This window comes from Nestor notabilis, unplaced genomic scaffold, assembly GCF_000696875.1.
Source record: "Nestor notabilis isolate BGI_N333 unplaced genomic scaffold, ASM69687v1 scaffold25967, whole genome shotgun sequence".
Lineage (NCBI taxonomy): Eukaryota > Metazoa > Chordata > Aves > Psittaciformes > Psittacidae > Nestor > Nestor notabilis.
The window spans coordinates 51,771-74,236 of NW_009935874.1; the positions used below are offsets into that span (position 1 = coordinate 51,771).

Here is a 22,466-nt window from a genome sequence, read left to right on the forward strand (position 1 = left end):
GGAGGAATGATGTGGGTAAACTTAGCCTGTCATTAGCTTTAAATCCTGACAAACATTAAACAAAATCTGGCTGTTCCCTGACTTAAATCTTCCCTTTCCCACTGTTCATCTATTCCTAATTTTCCAGCAGAAGGTCAGAGCCATGCTCCGCCATAAGTCCGGGCTTACAGTCACTTGGGCCAGCAGGATCTGCCTGCTCTGTTGAGATCTTTTTGCCACATCTTCAGACACCACTTATTAAGGTCTTAGACCTGATGTATTTGTAATTCTGCTGCGAAGGCCTTACAGAAGATGCTGCTTTGGCTAACAAGGCCTTCCACCCAGCTGTGGCTCTGTACTGTTCTCCTTTCTTCCCCTCACAGCTACCATAATCTCACTTTTCGAGGAATCTCTTTTAGGCAAGAGAAATGAGCTCTCTTTTCACCCAGTCTGCACAGTCCCTGATTTATACTATTCATGTAGCAGCTCTCTAACTATTAAAGGGTAAACTGCAGCTACGCAATTCATGCTGCACAGATTTCTTAACCTGAATTAGCCTTCTGTCAGTAGTGACAATTTGTATTAAATCCCATGGGCTTCATAGACAATTTTCAGTCCTGAACTAGCCTCATAACTTACTTCATATCTGATACCTTATTTCTAGGGTATAAGATTCTGTATGTTATTATACATCCTCCTCAACTCTAGTCCTGTTTGCAGGTGATCTTCCTCTGCACTGACTCTTTGCAATTAGCCTGAGAAGAGCCAGCCCTCATTTTTGCTCACATCCTGCAGAGAAGCATGGAACCACTGACATTCCCTGCTTTCCCATCCCCACCTCACAGGCCTTACAGCCAGATATGGGATTTCCTTTCAGCTTCCCGAATTCACTAGTGAATACAGCTGGTCCTCTTGCGGTAGAACCAGAGAAGCCAAACCAAAGTCAGAGCTTAAAGCCAGGATGCTCTAATATACCGCCTGTTTACATAAGCTTACACAGCAAGGCAGGCTGTAAGAACATAAAAACCCATATCAGTAAAGCATCTTTTTACCTCATTTCCTTCTGACTTGTTTTAGAGGTTTCTCCAGCTATTTAATCCTCGTTTATTTCAGCTATAGAATATTGTTACAGCATTTTTCTTACTGCAATTTTTTTTGCATGAATATCACCATTCCTACTTTCTAGCTCCTCAGAAAAAAGGTACCTTCTCAAAAGAGTACATTGGACTAGATCTTACTACAGAGTTGTCCTTTTAAGATATTTCTTAGTGCTCACTCCTGGATTAGTAAGGGAAGAGAAGGCAGGTGAGCCTGCAGTTTTGGGAGGGGCAATGGTCTGCAGCCCTTAACTAGCCATTTTGCAGCTAAACCTTCTGTAAGGCAGCTCCCTTCCACATGGTGAACAGGCTGATTTATTCTTCTCACATCCCATATCTAATGTTTTCTAAAGCAACTAGCTTCTGTCCTTGGATAGCAGCCCAGTTCTCCTTGATTTCACCAGCATGCATGGACTATCCAAGTAAGAATTCACCTCGCTATAGTATTTACACTACACGCTAGTCATTAAAACGACCACCAGGTCCTGTTTCATGACCAAAGATATAAATACTAGGTCATTACATAAATTGACTTTATATTGCATTTGCAGAGGCCATTAACTCAGCTACAGCCTTCTGCTCACCCTTCAGAGGAGGAACAGGGATGAAATCCTGAAACAGCAACACCTTACTCTCCGCTCTGCAGAGATGCTGGTACAAATCAGGAGAAACACTGCACATGTCACTCACTGCCTGGTCCCCAGTGGGAACTTGACCTAAATTCTGTGGCACACCAGGAAAACCAATTTGAGATCTTGCAGCTGTTCCAACTCACAGGAAAAGCTGAGGGAGTGCCGTCTTGTGAGTAAGACTATTACGTAGCAGTCGTTTCCAGGACTGTCTTAGATGTCCTGTGCCTCATTTCTCTATCTCTGAAATCAGCTTAATACTTCTCCCTCACACACAGGTGATAACGAGATGAAAGATCTCAAAGATTACGTATAGTCCATAAAAACACAGAAAGTTTAATTTGGTATAAATTGGCAGCAACTTTAAAGTTTCAAAAGCAATTCAATTCAGTTTTTTAGTGCTGTTTCAAAACGCTACTGTCTACTCTGCTACTACGGTTTGCTTTGCAAATCCACAGCTGTTGAAGACAAGTCATTAGGGAAAGGGGGAAGAAGGTGGAGGTTTTTGTAAGGAATGATCAGGAGCAAATTAATTCATGTTGGCTACGAATTTTGCATCAGTAGCTTTCAGTGCAAATCCAGTTGCAGTAAACAGTTTATATTCCCCCTCTAGGTGTTGTTTTGAGCTACCTTCAGATGCACACTGACCTCCCTGAATTGCTTTATAGGCTGTTCACATTGCAGAGGGTTTCTTTGCAGCTGATAGCCCATGGCTGGTATCTTCAGGCTAAAAGCTGACACTGTATAGAGCTCAAGTATAGCAGCTCAGTGGAGCTGTGCAACTGATTGCTGAAGGTCTGATTTGTAATTAAAAAATAGAAAACTTGCCTTCTGAAGACAGTTCTGGGATGAAGGTATAGTCTGTGACAAACTCCGTGGCTCTGGACTTTCAGACAACAGCTTTTAACATTTTCTGTGCAGGGAAACCTCTGGCAAGAGGTGTATGTTCCATTGCTTAACCAGTCACAACTCACTGCCTACAGGGTTGGACCACCCAACAGGATCATACAGTGATCCCATTCATGAAATCAGTAAAATGTTCCAAGCTGAAATTAAAAGAAATTAATTCTAGGTCATTTACTTAATCCAGTTACAGGCTCTCTTTAGGGGAAAAAGCCACTTTGGGTGGTTCTCCCAGCAACCAGTCCTCACTGAAATCATCCTCACCTGCTACCACCAAAAAGCAATTGATGAGAGCCATTAGCCTAGTAGTAATCAATTTAAAAGAAGGAGAAAAGGCATAATAGAGGCCCTCCTCATGACACCCTTCAGGGCTGCACATCCATGGTTAATAGCCAATACAAAATTTCTTCCAAGAATTCTTTGTGCTATTTCCACTGTCCTTGATAGTGCTGGTTGGTGGCATGCTGAAGAACTCTTCTTGCCAGAGCTTTAAACAATGCACAGACATCAGTTCAACTCAGATTTGACACTTTTCCTCAAGATTAAATAGGCTACTCACAGACAGACAACTCACCAACTTCAAAGCTCCCTGTCTCAGCTAACAAGAAACAAATTGCTTCCCCAGTGACTCCTCTCAAGGGAGTAACGCAGGATAAACCTGTGATATTTGCATTAATTCACCTTTAAACATAAAGCGGAATAGATTTTGTTTCTTTAATATATTTCCACATTATTTAAATGGACTTGTTTTAAAAGACAGTAACATGTTTGCTTTGGGGATATTTTGCATTTATATTTACCTTTTGGCTGGCAGTTCATTTTATGGGGAGATCTGTTGGAACTAAAGCAGTTGAGGATTACAAAGATTTTAGAAAGCATTTACATCTGAGGCTACTTTCATCCTGATTTTCAGTAATGCCACTTTTCTCAGTTTAGTGACATTTAAGGGTATTGGAAGTCTTTCAGTGACAGAGCACACCAGCAACCTCAGCTGCCTGAGGAAAGTGGGGCTTCACTGAGCTTGTCCTGATACCTGCTGCCTATAGAGCAGTTTGATGAGCAGGTATCAAAGCACTTTGAAGAGGTGCTCGATTTTATCCTCCCATTTCTGCAGCAGGGGAAATGCACATATGACAGAGGGAAGAGTACTGTTTGAAGGGGAGCAGAAGAATGGGTATTTGTTTTTCTTTTTTACTCACAAAACAAACACCATAGATTACAAGGTGCTCGCTCGCTGTCCTCTCCAGTCATGTCAAAGTACTTTGAGATCCATTATTAAAGTATTTGTGCATTACTTGGCCTTGTTTCAGGACTCACTCTCCAGTTACCTACAGTTCCCTTTGCTGCTGAAGGAACTCTGCAGCAGACAGGTATAAAAGGGGACTACGCATCACACCAGTGCAGTCAGCATCTTTATTTTAGTCTGACAGTAAAAATGGACTTCAGTAAAATGCTGCCAATGGAAGGACGAAGCACAATCCAATTCTGGATGGAAAAGTGTATGTATGTGCAAATCTGTAAGACTCTGTAAGTTCAGACATACATCAGAGTGAAGAAAAACCTTTCTGGGGCTCAGCCACCAGCTCCTCTTCAGCCCAAAATGCTTCCAGGCTCCAGGCACACACAGGATTGTTGTCCTGAGAAAACAGAGCTGTTGTGCTGTTCTCATTGCTGATCTAACCCAGAGCAGCAACACTGGGTGTCACACAGTGTCAGCGATGACACCCCATTGCCTGAACAGCTGCATCACTCCTAGTCTTTATCTTCTGATTAGCTACAAGAAATCAGCTGTCACACAGAAATCAGACTGATTCACATCACATTGTTTGGGAACAGTGTTTGTGCAAAGATTCTCTTAAGGCAGACATGAGGTTCTGTATTTTTTAATGAAGTTTACAACTGAATGCTATGAAGAGCTTGGAGAGGGGAATCAACACCTTGATCACCACATAAATGCTTTTGAGTTCCTCACTGGCTTTAAGATTTACTGTTTAGCCACTCCAATTCCTATCATGTGCAAATGTTTCCTATATTAACAGGAGAAGAGTGATTTGTGGGCAGTGAATGGGAAACAGGACATCAATTTAAAGGGGCCATTTGGGGTTAGCACAAAATGACAGAGCAGCAGGAAGCGGTTAAAAGCTTCCCCCTCTGCAATCAAAGCCCTGCAATTTGGACTCTTTTCCTCTGATCAGCTAGTATATTGATGAGAAACGAGTTCTGATAATGACCTTTGAAACACCTCACTCTGGCTTTCTGGGGTCTTTCCCTTCTCTTACTATGGTGCCCTAACAGCAGCTCAGCAAAAGCACATCATCTACACAATCACTCGAGCAGTGTGACAAATGGCAGAAACCAAGGGTGGGAGATTTCTCCTTTCTTAACTCAGCTGACTTTTTTTCCTTTGAAGGGTCCTGACCTCAGCCTGACTGTGCTGATATTACTTTTAATATGCACATCTTCCTCTCTCCTACCTGTCTGTGCCAGCACATTGAAATTATGGATAGACTATCCTTACTAATTCATCAGTTCTACTGTAACCCAATGCACTAGTTCGTTCCTGTGTTGTCTATTTTTAAATTGCAGTCTGGAGTCAATCTGCCTCCCAGATCAACTCACACATTTCATTCTGAGCTTCAGGTCACTTAATTTCACTTCTTTTTGAGTTGCGGAAAAGAAACTCTCCTTCTTACAAAGGCAGACATGGAGTACTGAATGACAGCTTTCCTTGATGGGAAACAGGAGGTGTTTGCTTTCAGCCGTGCTAACGCTGGGAGTCATACTTCATTACATGAAAATACCCCTCCAACCAGAGACAACAAGCCTGCCAGTGCAGATTGCACTGCTGGAAAATGCGAGGAAGGAATCAGAACAACACAGTATCTTTCAGCTGACTTTACTGACCATTCCACAACTTGCCTTTAGGGCTCCAGTTTTCAGTTTTAAGCCTCTGCCTTTCCCCAGAGCTAGTGATACCCATGATCGCTGTGACTACTCTGTTGGGGAGCATTCCTTGTAAAATGGGAAGAAAAGTGACTGCCATGAGCTGGTAGGAACCCCAACTTTTAAATATCTCACGTTGCACTTCAATGATTTCCAAAGCTTCCAATACCAGCTCAGAAATGCTGTAAAATGCTAACCCAGTATGAACTCCCCCTGCCAGTTCATATTTGCTCAGAACATCAGCAGGCTTTATGCCCGATCTGGGATCATCCATCCCCCCACAGCTGGCAGAAAGGTGACACAGAAATCACAGAACTTGCAAAGGCCATCCTGTGTGCTCCAGGGTAATTCATCAGAAAGGCATTATGTTGAGCCCACGCTCGATTCACATTAAATCTGTATGAGTATTTGATAAGGGAACACAGCACCTTGCTACTGCCATCCTTGGAAATGCAGGGGTACAGGAAAAGCTTCCTCTCCCAACTGTGTCTCAGAACTCCTGCTCTTTGCCATCTTATTACAAGCCAACAAAGAGAGTGTGTAGAGGGGTGAAGAAGAGTGCTTAATATGGCAATTACAGGTTACATTGGAAAACTGTTTTCCTAAACAGGGTCAATCAGCCTGCTCATGTCATGGCACTGAGGTGAAAAATCAGCTTATGTAGCACATACAGTAAAGAAACTACTATATGAAACATGGAGGACAAAGACAAAAACATGTACAGGCTTTATTCTAAGGCAGCAAAACAACTTCTCCCTTTGTAGGATTGAAGAAAGTCTCAAGCATAAGCAAACTTAAAAAAATCATTTAAATAGTTGTCATGACTGTATTCTTACCTTAAGTCTGTTGATTTGTCTCCCATGATGACTGAATAGTTCTCCTGAAGGTGTCTATTGTCAGTGCCTGATGGGAGCTGTTATTTCTGATTAGATACTTTTCCTCTGTATTCCAGATCTCTGACATTCTTTTCTCTCCCTTGGTATCACTTCTCCCTAAGCACTAATGGTCTCTCATGCAAGTACCACTACTAGCATGCCCCAGTGGGTAAGAAGAGCAAGAACATGTCACACCTTAGCTTAAGTCTGCAATCAAAGGCTAATCTGCAAGTGTCTTTGTATTATGATACCTCCATGCTCTGGTAGTTCTGCAAGATTTAGTATTGCTAAACTAAATACAGTTCCTTGGTTCTTTTATCTATAAAAAGTCCTTTTACAGAAACAAGACAGATATGCCAAGCTCCATCTCCCTATGAATTCATTTTATTACATCACAACTTCCTAAGAACAAGGTGTTAGAGAAGAAAGGTATTTGTATGTATGTATGTGTGTATGTATGTATGATGTATGCTTTTCAGGTAAACATTGAGTCCTTTTCCCCACCACCTCCCTGAACCCACTGCGACTGTTGACTTTACAAAGACAGAAGCATGAATTAGCCTTCACAGAATCTCGGTTCTTATGCCCTAAAAAAGTGAATTAATGCTTATTTTTCCTTTTAAGCACAACCAGCAACTGGCTGGAGAAAGTGAGGCTAGGGAATGTTCAGCATGTCCAGGAGAGCTTGCAAGCAGCTCACCAAAGCACCGAGATGTCCCATCCTCACTCAGCTGGTCCTTTCCATGAGGTACTCCCAGTACCCCCAGTCTCAGCACACAGGGGATTGCTTTGATCACTTGAAACCCTCTGGCACAGAGCAAGAATAAACAGCTCAGGGTACAGGAGAGCTGGACAGTCTCCCAGAGCAATAAAAGGCAAAATGGGATTCACAGTTGTGAAAAATCACATGCCATTCAGCAGCCCAGCTACAACCCTTCCACCACTGAGAGCATTATGACACAGCTCATGAAATCAGCTTACCCACAACAGCCTTGAAATATTCCACTGCTGCCTTCATGCAGTGGTCCCCCATTGCATTTTAAGCCTTCAAATTGTACATGTGGCCTGAATTGTTAGACATGATGTTCAGCATGTGGTTGCTGTCAGCATAAGGCAACACAAGGTGTTTTCCCCTCAAGGAAATGGAAACCCTTCCTCCGTACTCAACCACAGCATCACCACTGACAATATCTCCCCATGCAAGCCCTTGTTTGTTGTTAGGCTAAAACCAGCCACAGTTATTTTTGAAATGCTGATGCTCCCCAAGCAGCACTTAACATCACTGTGAAGCTTTAAAATGAGATCTAGAAAATTGCATTTGCTAGTATCTGTTGAAATGCAAACCCCATTGGAGCAGGATAGAGGATCCCTGAAGGCCAACTATGTTATCTTAGTCTATAGAAAACAATTAGAAAGCCAATTTTAAAATGCTACAATTAAAGGCTTAATATAAATGCATTTCTGATGCTATCAACAAGCTCGAAGACTTCAAGAAGCTCTTTCAAAATACCAGTGCCTTCAAGCAAAATAGCTGTGTCTGTTTTTCCTTTGTGCTGAACAGACGATGGGCAATTTACACACACTTTCTAATCTTAAAAATACTTTATCCATGCTATGCATCTTATGTGCTATGAATTCCATACACAGACTGTAAAAATCTACATAAAACCTCACATAGATTTACTGTTCTGCCTATAGATTCATGGCTGAAGATAAAACATACTAGGAGAAAAGCTTAGGGGAAGGCATATAAAATCTGATGAGCAGGAGTTTTGTAAGATTTAATAGAAAGGTTTCTACCTGTATTTTAGATAATCAGATTACAGTGGGATTTCAAAATTAATTTCCTTTTCTTGAGTAGTTTTATGTTGTGTTTTGGGAATAATCACACAAATGGAACACTGCAAATGAAAATCCTGGGTTTACTGAGGTCACTAGGGCAACTCCTACTGATTTCAATTGGGCCAGGGCCTCACTTTATGAGGAGGTCTTAGAGAGAAAATAAATCCAGACTTCTGGAAACAGAGCAGCATGCCAAAAGGCTTTTTAATTTTATTTTGAACATGGTCACACTGCTATGTGAGAAAGCAGCTCCTTTCATTGCCTTCAGGAAATCAGCAGGTCTTCAAGCTCCTACTGATTGCTTACATGCATGGTAGAATAGGCTGGCTGAAAAGCTGCTGCTTTTCAGTGGCCAAATCCTGCAGGTGGGCTCAAGTCCCCATCTCACCCCAGTGCCAGGATCTGTGGAATGCAGAGCTTGGGAGGTCCAAAAAGACCCTCCTGTTTACAGCAGTCCCAGTCAGCTTCTTTAAGGAGGTAGAGGCTTGTCTTGGGCTGCAGGATAAGTTTTGCCTATCAGAGGCCAAGATATCTTGAGTTCCTACTCCCAAGAGCTGAGCACCTGCAGGAAGCCTGTTTCAGATGGGTCCTTGCCTTTGTGAGAGGCAGTGGCTGTCAGCTCCTGAGGATTTTCCAACTAAGTGGGAACAGAGAGTCCTTCTCCACCAAGCAGGATTTTACATGACAAACAACTGAATTCAGCTGTTGGAGTCTTCTTCCTCCCAAACTCAGAAACATGCTATCACTTTTTCCTTCCCCTTCAAACTCTTTTTTTTCTGATGTGAATACCCACATGCTTCTCTGCATCACTGAACACAGTGCAAGAGACACAGCTCTACCTAACGTCAATTTCCAGAAGAAATGTCACAGCACTTCTGTCAGATTTCAGCCAGAAATAGAGAATGTCCCTTTGGTTGAGATTTCCCATCCTTTATTAATCTTGTCCACTTAGTTCTTACCTGTTTATCAGACATAAGAGGCTCTAGCAGCACTGATCATCTCAAAGATACCTACCTAGACTAGTGGTAATGTGATCCTTCCTGCACCAAATCACACTGGTAGCTACCACGCACTTATGAGCTGGTATCATTCCTACAGAACTAGGCGTACACAGCTCCTGTTTGAAGCCAGTTCAAATAAGAGAATTTGGATCAATAATGTAGCAGTGTGGTACCAAGTAATTCTAGAAGAATAACTTACCAGAAGTGACAAGTTTGATGCCTGCAAACATACTTTAATCAGAATTTTGGATGAAGTCTGAAGGTACTGTTTGTACTGGGAAAGACTTCCTCAATTAAATTTCCATGTCTCTATATCACACTGTGAAGTATTTCTTATCATTAGCTAGTAATATCCAAAAGGTCTTGGAGCTGGACATCATGGAAGTGTGGCTTCAGTTTCACTGACCATAAAGTATATTTAAAATGAAGTTTCAAATCTCCTGGAAGAAAATCGTTAAGTAAGAGAATAGTCAGAATTCTGAATAATATTACATAATTAACTTTTCAGCACAGAACAGGCTCTTGGCACTAACCATGTCCTTTATTCTGATCTATTAGAGACTGAAAACCATGGCCTTACCCGTGCCAACTGTCTTTTGGAATAAACATGAGACCCTCCCCCTTCATCTCCACATACTTAATAATATTAATAGAACATTGAAATATTAATGCTTGCAGACAAGGTCTTTCATAAAGCACATAAATGAATTCATTCACTCTAGCTCATTAGCTTAATCGCCAACCTTTTTACAATGTAACTGATTAACATTCTCATTGTTCTTCCTTGTTTTTTCCTTAGACTTTTACTTCTTTGGGGATCAAAAGAGCTCTGAATACACAAGCTCAACAAATATCTGTGCACAACTGTACAACAATAGAAATCAGATGAAAGGGATAACGAAGTAAAGGCTTTCACAGTTCATGCTTCAAAGATACTGCAGAAAACAACCATTTAAGAACCATTTTTATTTGTATGTTTAACGCAATTATACACATTCATGAGTCCAACAAGATCTGCACTGTGACATTAAAGATACAGTACAATAACATTCAACATGAGGTACTTCATATTTATATATATCTGTCCTTTATAAATAATGCTGTAAGCCTGCTATGGTCAAACACTGCTCCAGCACAAATGGGTGCTGGGACCTGAAGTTAGCTGAGTTTATCACAAAAAAAACCCCCCAAAAAACCAAACCCCCCAAACAGTTCAGTGCAATAAGTATGTAGAAATTAAAATGTTTACTTAAATACTATTTTAGATAGGCAGAAAGTATATTACACTATACTCTCTTATCACAGATTCCCCTCACCAGGAAAATCAAACATACAAGTAGCAAAGATGGCCAGGTACAGTTTAAGACACAATCTATGAAAGGATCTCTACTGACATTATGCTTACATTCCAGGTTGATATGGCTGATGCTTTCAAAATGTCAATCAACATACTCAAGCTTGAATGCTGATGCTAAACTAACCAAATCCACATTTAGACACCTACTTAAGTGCCCTCATGTGCCAAGGTGACTGGTGCTAGCACCTTCTTAATATACCAGTACCTGTTAGCATCAAGTAGTGCTCAGAATCAAGCCACGCTATAAGCATCAAAAGGTGTTTTGGGGGCTTACATTTATTCACCCAGAGTGAAAAACTTTACATGTACCAGCTCCTAAAACCTGGAATGGATTCAGAGGAATTGCTTTCATCCTACTTCGTCAAAAAGATGTCAGAAAAGTAGCAGATAAAATAATAATTAAGTAACAGCTCATTTTCTACATATTACAGCTACACAGGATTGTGATCTCCTGACTTCTGTTCCAGCCAGTGAATGCAGTGAATACCTCACGTTTATTTGCAGAGAAGTAAAAACCAAAAGATAAATTAAAAGTGAGAACCCAAGCCTAGTTCTAGAATGCAATACTCTCCAATTCATCCCACCAGCTGAGGCACCTGATTTTTTTCCAAACAATTCAGAATGCAGCTTGCTACTGCAAGCAACTTGTCAATCTGAGCATCACTCAGGGTAATTACATCTACATCAACTGCTCGCTGTAAGAAAACTTAATCAGCTGATTAGCATCTTTTTCTGCTTTCAAACGTATTTAAATAAATGGAACTGCTGCTCAGAGGTTGTCTAAAAGTAGATGACCATTACCTCATCACAATTTAGATTCCTTTTTGCAGTCTCTTCAGCAACTCTTCCTCCAGTCCATACAATTTATACTCTTGTCTATTTTCGGCTGCAGATCTAAATATAATTAACTGGAGGTTTTTTAAATCTCTCTCTCTGTGAATCTTCCACGGAGCATTCTGTTTAGATTTCACTAACAGTCTGGATTATGTACATCTGTTACGAAAAAACAAAACATTTTTCTATATATTTTGAGGGTATTTACATTTCAGTAAGAATGTCGCTTATACACACACACATGTATGTTATGTATGTATATAAAACACTAAACACTAACACGGGTGAAAAGCACAGATTTTGCAGGGAAGTTTTTTACCTGGCTCTCCTTTTATTACCCAGAGAGAAGATCTGGGCTTTGGCCATAAAGTGTTTGATGTCTACACTCCAGTTTTCCTTATTCAGATGGCATTTTGGACACTGCAAAGATGTACTGGCACTTTACAATGGCCAGGGGCCAGGATTCCAACTGTCAAGAAACACTTACAGTAATAGTATTAAAATGGTAAGAAATCATATGAGAAAAACATTTTTATTACAAAACTGACAAGTGAATTTAGGGTTATGCTACATTAATGTGTTGATACACTATTACATTAATCTTCAGTCTGACTAAAGAATCATCTGGTCCTCTCATTTCACTAAAACATATGTAACAAACAGAACCCACTCCAGAGGTGAAATAAGAATGAGATGCTTTACAACAGGTAACATGCCTCTCCCTGAGAGGCAAGTGTCCCAATGCAATGGTGAAGGAATTTCTTATGTTTCAGTAGTACCTATACTTCTTATTTATACTGTTTTCCTTCCCTGATAAAAGGAGTCATGATCCCTAACAGTTTTCCAAAAATGATTCACACATATAACAGGAAGTTTGGGAAAAAGAAAAGAAAATAGGAAAAGGTTCTGTACCACATAATCCTCTGATTGCCGTGTAACCATAAGCAGTTGCATGAGATCCAACATTAACACATTAGAGAAGACTTCCTCCTCCTTGCTTTTATCTGATGCTACATTAAGTGTAATATGACCACAGTTGGGAATCTTTTGTCTTTGTCTAAATTTCCACTCATAATGTATGGTAATAAAATGAAGAAATCTCATATTACAGAAAAAAGTCCAAGTCAGGATTGGTGCCTTCTTTTGTTCCTCTATAATTTGCCTCTACCATGTTTAGGAGGAAGAAAAATAACCCATCCAAAACAAACAAAAAATTAGCCTGCATCAGAGGATAGCTATTAATTCTCATTTATGCAGCAAGGGTTCAAAGAAAAGCCATTTAAATAGCAAATCAACTTAAATGTAGCAAAAACTAGGTCATGGGAGTAGAATTTCAAGAGCTGCATGTACAATTTGAACATGTGCAAGTACTTCCTTGCCTGTGAGGTGGGATTCCTAGAAAATAAGCTCTCAGGGAATTTGCCAAGCCCACATCCCCACCGCACTGTAAACACGCCTGCGCACTGTGGACAGGGTCAACACGCTGCATAGCTTCCTGAAAGTTGTTTGCTTCTCTCCATCTTCCCCTGCAGCCATCCCAAACAGCTGGCCACAGGAGAATCTCACAGGATGAACGTTTAAACCTATGCTTTTACTGCTTACAACTGAAGCACTTCTTTCAGCTTCCATGATCAAAAGCAGCTCAGTTTATTGGAATCTCTTAAGTCTGAAAAGCAGACAGACAAGTGAGCTATAAAACAAGGCTCTTAATTTTCTACCCCCGCTTCCCCAAATAATTACAAGCAGAAAGCAGAAAATGGAGAAAGAGAAAATGGATCAATGAAGACAGTGTTTAGTGAGACACAAGAGGGGGACATCCTCTGGCGATTCACAGGCGCATCAAAGAAAGGATCAGCATCACCAGCAAACAAGCACCCCTCTTACAAAGCCTTTAAAACTTGCTTGTCCTAAGAGCTTCCAGTTTTAATATTACACTTAAACTTTATCACCAACAATGCTACAAGTATAGCAAGCCAGTAACTTGCCCACAGCGTTTAGTTACGTATTACCTGTACTGATCACACATCTGCAGATAAAAAGCTAAGCGTCAGTAGGCCTGAACCAGACAGGTTCTTCATAGCAAAATGCTTTTTGCTTTCATTCAAGCATAAAATATGAGTTCAGGAATTTGCCCTCCCTGTACCCCAGTGCCGTTTGTACTGTCCGAAGAGCACTGAAACTGAACAGTCACCTTCCCACACTGAACTTCTGTCATTCCTTCTTGTCCAAAATAGCTGAGTTCATTACCATCCAGAATCACACTAGCTGTGTAAAAGGTGTCGGGCTCAATCTGCACTGGATATTCAAACCACACGGGAAAAGTGTTACTAGAACCGTCCGAGAAGTATTTACTCAAGTTCTGGCCTAGGATAACTCCTTGTCGTTTGAGTTCAATCTTGGCACTGTACTCTGCCGATCCACAGCTGGAGCCGTACAGCCCAAAGCCAGCAATAAACACTCTCTTATCAACAGCAAACTGGATGCTGTCACACCGGCCCCGGTAGCGCCACTGGTTGCTGCGGTAAGCGCAGGACTGGAAACGGTGGCACCGCTGAGGAACGAGGCCTTTCCGGGGCTTGCTCACAAACTGTAACTCTGGCTTCTTGGCAGCCGTGTACCAGAGGAAGATATCATTGGTTTCGTTGAGAGTCAGAATCCCAGACTGAGCAGCGCCGTTGGCGAAGTCATCGAGTGCCATGGTAGGGATGCGTATCAAGTACAGAGCCTTCCCGAGGACTTTGCGCTTGTTCTCTATGGTAGCCGTTAGCTCTTGTCTCTGACACTCCACTTCAGCCCAGTTTAGAGCTGCTTCGAAAACAACAATTTCTTTGGCATTCAGAGTCTCCCGTCGGAGAATGCTTTCAAGTGTCTGAAAATCAATGTCACAGAACCCCTCAGACTTCAAAGCTAGCTCGGCTTGGGCATCAATCACTTCCCAGCAGCGCTGGGTCAGGTCAGGTTCCTCGAATAAGCAGCTCTGGGAAAGCAGCACACAGGCATTCTTTGCGCTTAGGCTTGTCTCTAGAAAGTTGACGCAGGCGCGGGCAAGATGAGGGACGATATATTTCTTGGCAGCATAAAGAGTGGCCAGTACGGTATCTGCAGCCAAATCAATTTCATCACAATATATGTATCTGAAAGAAAACACATGGGTGTAACATCGCTGCTTAATGCAAATATATAATTTGTCAACAACATCTGGAAGTTAGGAACAAAGAATATTTAAATGGCTCCACATGAAAACTAAGTAGTGCTTTTGGAAAATATTGATTAAATCCACAAAGAAAGTACAAACCAATTTCATCACTCATGTTAGGACCAGTAAGACCATGGAAGAGAACACTCTTAAATCTATGGTGAGTAACAGTCCACATCTGGGTTACATGCTATGTACACAATGGTTATGTTTACAAACTATGCCCCTCCAGCTCTGTGCTCCTTCCATGCATGCTTTGGCTAATGAGAGGCTACCTGCCTCAGGGAGCAGCTCCTCAAGGGCTACGTCACTTGGCTAACACAACAGTCTATAACACGTGTGACAAAGAGTACTTGAATGGGTGTCCTGTGATGGTGAATGGCGATTTATTGAGGTGTATAGATAAATACATAAATGAAAACAAATTTGTTGGGAATAATTAGGTAGTCTAAGAAATGAAATGCCATCGAAGTGTATCAGGTGCCATTTATGTTCCGTAACTACTGGGTTGGAGTTTTTTAGGGTAGGGTAGGGTTGAAACAGGGTGTTGAAGCATCCAAGAAAAGGCACAGAATTCTGATTTTAGGTTTCTTAATGCTTACAGCATCCTAGCTCCACTCTGCTAGTGGAGCTAGAGTCTGAGAGCACTCAGTCTAGAGACCGAGTGCTCTCAATCTCACTGCATAAGGAGGAAAAAGCTTTACTGCTATGCTACTGTGGTGGAAGAGATGAAGGTGAAATTCTATTTCTGTGACTAAACTGCTGGGATTCCTGCTCAGAGAAATGAAGCATTGTACAGTTTGTTCTTTTTAATATCTCATGCTCCAGGGCCCCTCTGCAGCTGGTGAATGCAATGTGCTAAAACCATGCCAAATGCAATTATACTCTTCATAGGGATAAGCAAGTCTTGATGGTTATGGTTGATAAAGTGTCTTCCTCCAGTAAAGCTGAAGTTGTATGCAACCCTGTACTAATTAAATTTTTCTAGATAGCAGGTTTCCCAACACAATGAATTTTTTTGCAGAACAGATGTGCTTATAAAGTGGAATTAGTACCTGCATTGATCTGAATTCTGGAAGTGTTCACAAACCGTGTAGACGAGGCCATTAGTAACATGGTTTAGTGGTGGCCTTGGCAGTGCTGGAGAACGGTTGGACTTGATAATCTTAAAAGTCTTTTCCAACCTGGCTGATTGTACAATTCTATGATTAAAGTTGTATGTATCTTTAATTTGTATTTTTGCAGGGGTAAGGTACCATCCTCCAAGCCACACTTAGCAAACATGCTCAAAGCAAGTGCTGCTCAAGCAATATAGTAACATCTAAGAGGTTTCAGAGAAAAAGAATATTGCACAGACCCAAACCTCCTTTTTTTCCTTTATTACTTGGTTTCAGCTGGGCTATTGTAACAACAGAGAGCACATCTATATATCACTGATTACAGGCTTAGCTCCTTAGCCCCAAAAAATTTCAATGTAACAATTCATCTGTTTTTACGATTTTCCTCACTGTTCTCCAGCTCTTTTCGCCTCTCTATTGCTTCTCTTTGCCTGCTAGTACAGTGGAGAATGATGACATCTGTTTTAAACTGAAATAGTACAAAAGTTGCTAGTTTAATATTCATGAAAGCAAAGAACTAATATTACTGATTTACAACAGACACAGCACAGATTGGCTGTCAGCACTGCTCCACACTTCTCACTCTGCCAGTGCACCTCCACTCTGGTCTGCAATTACTGATATCCCAGTTTCACCCTGTTCTTAAAGGAGATTCTGCCAGACCACCGGGTTTGATGGTTTAGTAACATATTCATCCCAAGATGAGACCATGGTTCTAACCTGAATCTTTTGGGTAAAATGTAATACATTAAAGACAGGAATTCGGTGTGTCAGCTAGACTATGACTTTAACCCTATTTTTAAAACTGGAGAGAATGGCCAAAGCAATTTTACTGGAAGAATAACAAGTATCTACCAGTTTCCTATGTTAAACTTCGCAATACCTCATCTGATGCTTGTTGGCAGCCTGCCCACTATATAGGACAAGTCAGGAAATATTTATGTTAAAAGAATTTACTGTCCAGGGAAACAAAAAAAAAAAATAAAATCTTAAAACGAAACCCCCAAAATCAAACTCAGTGTTTTCTGACAAAGATTATGATGTATCCCTCCTGCCTGGGGAAAGCAGCATATGAAGGACAGGGCTGCTTTGGGATAGGTACAAAGTCTTTTCCTTCTGCAGCAGGAGTATCAGGTGCTTTCTGTCATCCACTGCTCACAGCACTTCCAACACCCATAAGGCTGAGGAGGACAGAAGTGAAGGGGACCATGGTTCCCCCCAAATGCAGCACACGCACTAGCTCTTTTGATGGGAGGAATGCTGCACTGCTGAGCAACATCCCTTTCCCTTCCCTGCACCATCCCTGCCGAATGCAGACATCCCTCGCGTTCGCAGACACAGGAGCACTCTGCAGGTTCAGGCACACTGCACCAGTGGAAGTTTGCACAGGCAAGGTCAGCTCAACATCCACACAGACCAAGGACTTTTCGTGTTTTTTCTTAATTTGGGGGGGGGTGCGTGTGTGTGTGCGTGTGTTAAATAAAAGCTGAGAAGGTGAATTTCCATGGTTCCAGCCATGCTCTCAAAGATAGTTTCCTACATTGCCATGGGCTAAATAACATGCCAAGACCTAGATGTCAGTACTGATACTTGATTTTCTAGGTTTGCTCTCTGAACACTTTTTTTAATGATAAATTTAGAAAGCATTCACGTTTTCTATGGCAAATCGTGTTTAGCTACAGTGAAATAGATTTGCTGTTCAAAAAGAAAGGGGGGTCGAGGGAATCCAAGTATCTCATATTTATGCCTTGTAAAATTCTGCATGAAAGTACAGCTCAAGTCTGAGTTCTGCAGAAAACACTTGCAAAACCAGAAAGGCCCAAAGCAAGGATTCGTAACACAGCTACCTATATAACGTCCTATCTAACTTTATATTCCAGGCCTACAGAACATCTGTGTGACTTCAGCTTTTCATGGCAGTTATTGACATTTCCACAGAACATTTCTGATGTTCATAGTAATCTATAGACTCTATGCAACGAACTCTATTTGCAACTTTGAGCATTCATTTACAGTGCCACTGAAATGTAAAAGAAAGACACCATTCTGTAATCACAAGCTAGTCAAAACAATCTATGAAATACATTAAATTGCTAGATAATGATTACACCTTTACCTGCAAGAAAATCTCCAGCATATTAAAAGGATCATTATTAGATACTAATGTATATGCTTTATCAGAAAGCAATGGCAGTTACTAAAGCTGAAGGGAAAAACTCCCAAAGCCACAGCATTTCTGTGATGGGCATTTCACTTTAATAATCAATTTATAGATACATTCAAAGACAATTCAGCAGGGGAGCTGCTTCATTATACTCATTTAGGAAAATGATGGCATTTCTTATGTTTCCAAGTAGAAAAATAATGATTATGTAAACTGACTGTTCTTATTCCATTAGAATGAAAACCCTGTTCATATAAACAGCCTTTTTATCATTTTCCAAATGCATCAATATGATAGATGAGGAGAAATATAATTTGCAGAGGCTACATTCAATAACTTAGGGTCATTTTTCTAAGACAAGACCTGCACACAGCAAGTTTATAAAAAAGCTGGAACGATGTCAATAGACAAACCCAGCAATTCTGTATTTGGAGAGGGTTTTTTTGGTGTGCTTTTAACTTCCCTCCCTATACTTGCAAAGTAGAACAGGGTTGTTTTTTTTGTTACAGCTGACAATTCTTTTTAGTAATTCCATTCCTTTGTGTAACATGTGTAGTGACAAATCAGATCAATAGGCATTACAGTATACAATGTGCCCAAAGATCCCCTGTCAAAGTCATTATTTATAACTGCCTACATTAGTCTAATATATGCGTGCCTGGAAGTAGAGGGGGAGAGCAAAATGAGGTAGAAGTTTAAAATACTTCAAACACAATCTTCTACACAACTGCTTGCTTTCTGTTTACATGCAAATCTAATACTTTAACTATGACATTACCAGTACATGTATACATGAGAAAGGAAAACATATCCAGTAGATGAATGATGCTTACTTCAGCATTGCAAGAAAAGCAGCAGGCTCAACATCTGGTATACGGATTTCATCTTTGTCCTCAGCAAGCTCTCCATAAAACATCGCATGGAATACAGAGCTCCCAACAGCCAGGACATACTGTTGAGAAAGGGAAATCTTATTTCATGCTTTAAACTGAAAGCACTGCCAACAAAAACAACGTGGGAGAGCCACACTGAGCATACTGGGCTTCACTGACAGACTCTATAGACACAGTTCAGTGTGTAACGAAGTCAAAGTTAAGCACAGTCTTACACGTTTTCCCTGCAGTAGCTACTAGAAAAGAGTCATATGCACCACAGAAGTTAACTATTTCTACAAAATCTCAGGTGCAATATAAATTAACGGCACAAAGCAGTACCTCTAACTTTACAATGACTGCATCAGCCCAACAAGTGTACTGTTTAATTGAAAACACAAACAAAAGCAAGGGACAGACTATTCCACTGCACATAGCCTTTTAAAACACAGAATTATGGCTGAGCCAGACTTCCATGCTACGTCCTGGTGTAACCGTGGGAGCTCTCCCCTGCCTTCCCTGCCCAAGCTGATAATGCAGCTGTTGCTTACTTTGTGTCCTGGCAGCCGCTGGGTCCCACCTGGTGGCCCGACCACAAAATGAACATCTGCCATCAAGTCATTGTTGAACATCACTGCGTTTCTACAGACAGAGGTAGCGTGTTAATTTATGGCATCCAGTAACTTTGTGCTTGCCCCAGACCCACGAAATTGAATTTCTTAACAACTTAAAGTTGCATGTTAGTAAAAAGAAGCAGGTTATGCTTTGTTTTAAGCTCCTTTACGTATTATTGCTCAAATATACCAGAGAAAAAACACTAAGGGGGGCTGGGGAATGTGTGTTGTATGTGCGTGCAACAAAAAAAAACCCCAAAGAACCCAAACTTATGAGAACTTTTCAGAGTCAGGAGCACATATGACTAAAAATCCCTACTAAGGTCTAAAAGCAAATCTGCTGCAGCTTCCAGCAGCATTTTTATTTACTCAAGACAAACAGCTGCACTGTCTGGAAAAGAGATATTAAAATATTTTCCATTACCAAAACACTTGTTTCACATACACAGGAAAAAAAAAAAAAAATAAAAGAGAGAGAACTGTGTTTTCTTCAGCAAATGAATAACTAAATACATGCATTACAAACATTTTGCTACTTTTTCACCACTCCATTTAAACAGCAAAAATCAACTGTCCTGCACTTACCTCTCTCTGATGGTTGGATAAAGTCCTTGCCAATTAGGTGCCGGAATAGTGTTGTTGTTATTGAGATTCTGCTGGTGGTACTGCTGGACAGCAGTTGTATTAGTGTTGGCTGGTTTCTTTCGGGGGAAAATATCAGCAGCCATCTTCTTCTTCTTTTTGGTCTTCAAGGTAATGATTTCATAGCAAACTGGAGGCAATTTGCTGCTGCTACTGCTGCTGCTATTTCCCTTCTTAGAGCTCTTCTTGGACCTGTTCTTGACCGTCTCTGGAAGCATCAAGAAGAAGGTGAGACATTTCATGTTCTTTCCTTTCTCATCTACCATGAGTATACTTGTCTGTAAAGCTAGACAGCCTAACTAGCTAGGAACATTAAGAAATGCACATGGAAGCTGTTAAACAGAGAGCAGCAGAGCTCAGAGTTTGCTTCTTTTCCAGCAAGACAAGGTGACCTTTTCAGCGCACCGAGTAAGAAACTGGCTTTAAGTTTGATCCAGTACTTGAATCGTTAAATACATCCCCATCATTCCAGCCAGTTCTATTTCTTTCCAGATTTCCTGATCAGGAAAGAGCTACAGCCTGTGAAGAGGGTTCGTGTGTGGCTGCAGCACCGGCTTTCCAAAGGGGGCTAAGCTAGACGTGCACGACAGCACTGCTAGTCTGCTCGGCAAGCTGAACTTGTGCGTTGAACAGCTCGGAGCAGAGTAGGTATTACAGCCCTGCAGATGGAGTCAGGCAGCGTTTGTTGGGAGCCAATAGCTGAAGTCACCGATAAGGATTGGAGCCAGCCGCACAGTGACACCTATTGTAACGTACGCCACTCTGACATTAAAGCGATAGCAATTGCACTCCCCATTTCATACGCAGCGCTGAGTAATAAAGTAATAAATGGCATGCACAGTTGCGTAAGTGCATGACTGGCCAGAAGAGTGTGTTTTTAGCTCTCCTAGATGCTGCCTTGGATTTTCACGGGGGAAGCAATAAAAAGTTGAAATGGGGTAGAAGACGTATTTGAGTCTAAATATTTCCGTGGGAGCTATTTCCACATGCAGTCGGTATTAGCATGCCTTCATTTGTTTCTAGTATTCCCACAAATCCCTACCATAACAGTTCAGCAAAAGCATGCTACAGAGATCAGAACCAAATTAAAGCAATTAGCTAGCAGCAGTAAAGACAGCGAGGCAGTTAAACAATCCCTTTCAGCACGGCTTCTACTCCAGTGTAACATGAATAGAGATGAGGTCACAGCTTTAGCTTTAACTCCTTATGTTTCTAGATAACGTAACCGCCTTTGACAGGGGTCCCAAATCACTAAGCAGTGCTAATTAAACCAGCTTACACCAGCCATGGCTGCACCACATCAGAAGAAAACTTCGAGATGTGCAATCAGATTAAAGCAAACCCGAGTGAATATATTTAATCAATATTTCAAAGCATTAAATGAAGAAGTTGGAATGATTTAGTCTCAGACAGAAATCACTCCTTGGCATGCAAACACACTCTGATTTTATTCACACTTTCTGAAATAAACAGGATATAAGCTATGCCAACCAAACCATGTAAATAGGAAAGACGACTAATTTTCAGTCATCAGTTTACTCGGAACTTATATTTAGATCAGATTTCCTTAATAGTAGGTCAAGTGCATAAGAAAACCCAAGCAAGCATAGCAGAGAAATAAAAATATGAGGTATTTGGTGTCAATATTTCACACCTTAAAATATAAGAGGGAGATAATTCAAATACAAATTCATAATTATCTTCAAGTCTTTAAGAATAAAAATCCTCTTTGATTTAAAGCAAATTTAACCGCTTTTAGCCATAATTAGTTTTGCTGGACAAGACTACAACAATGAAACTAAAGTGATCAAAGGTTGGTGGAGAAATGGCTGATCTTGCTGAAATTCCTGACAGAAATCTGCTCCCAACTTCAACAGAAGCACAGAAATGTTACTGGGGCTATTTACTGAAACACCACCACAATGGCTTGAATCAGCAATTGCTGTGGCTTTGTAATGCAATCTCAGAATGTCTTTAATTTTAAATGAAACTGTGCAGGTATTTCAAAGACTATCAGGTCTCCTCGGGAGACACTGTATTAAGCACTAACACAACACCCTGGCAGTTGGCCATCTAGAGACTTTGCTGCAGTGGTTTGAGATGATACCATTTCCAGACACACATCTGTCCTCTCTGCCTGAAGTTGCTGCTTATGGAAGGGGGAAACAGAAGGATATGCATCCATGCCTCAGCTGCTACATTTCACAACCCAACATCTTAGTGCAGAATCTCCTTCACTAGTAATTTAATAGGAAATGGTGGGTTATGCCTGGCATCGCTGAAAAGCAGAGATACATTCTTAAACACATTGAGAGGCAGCTTATGTAATTTCCAAAGAAGTAGTTTCTAGCAAGCTTTTCTCCCCTCACACCCTCCTTTTTTCTTCTTTATCTGTAACAG

General features: G+C 41.0%; 1 protein-coding gene across 1 annotated transcript; it reads right to left on the reverse strand.

Annotated features, from left to right (window-relative positions):
- Positions 1-13,268: 13,268 nt before the first annotated feature.
- On the reverse strand, positions 13,269-20,332 carry BTBD3 (BTB (POZ) domain containing 3). The gene is made up of 4 exons (XM_010018022.1): positions 20,010-20,332; positions 19,362-19,452; positions 18,772-18,890; positions 13,269-14,594 (listed from the first exon to the last, which is right to left on the reverse strand). Exons 1-4 carry the CDS (start codon positions 20,330-20,332, stop codon positions 13,562-13,564), a joined length of 1,566 nt encoding a protein of 521 aa, XP_010016324.1. The 3' UTR covers positions 13,269-13,561.
- Between the last annotated feature and the right edge of the window lie 2,134 nt (positions 20,333-22,466).

What these genes read in the sequence shown, in the direction of transcription:
- BTBD3 (XM_010018022.1), bottom strand. Translation starts at nt 20,332, where the DNA reads ATGGTAGATGAGAAAGGAAAGAACATGAAATGTCTCACCTTCTTCTTG. An exon ending in TATCCAACCATCAGAGAGAG is followed by an intron (nt 19,453 to 20,009) that starts GTAAGTGCAGGA and finishes CTCTGTCTGTAG; the next exon opens with AAACGCAGTGATGTTCAACA. An exon ending in GCTTTTCTTGCAATGCTGAA is followed by an intron (nt 14,595 to 18,771) that starts GTAAGCATCATT and finishes GTTTTCTTTCAG; the next exon opens with ATACATATATTGTGATGAAA.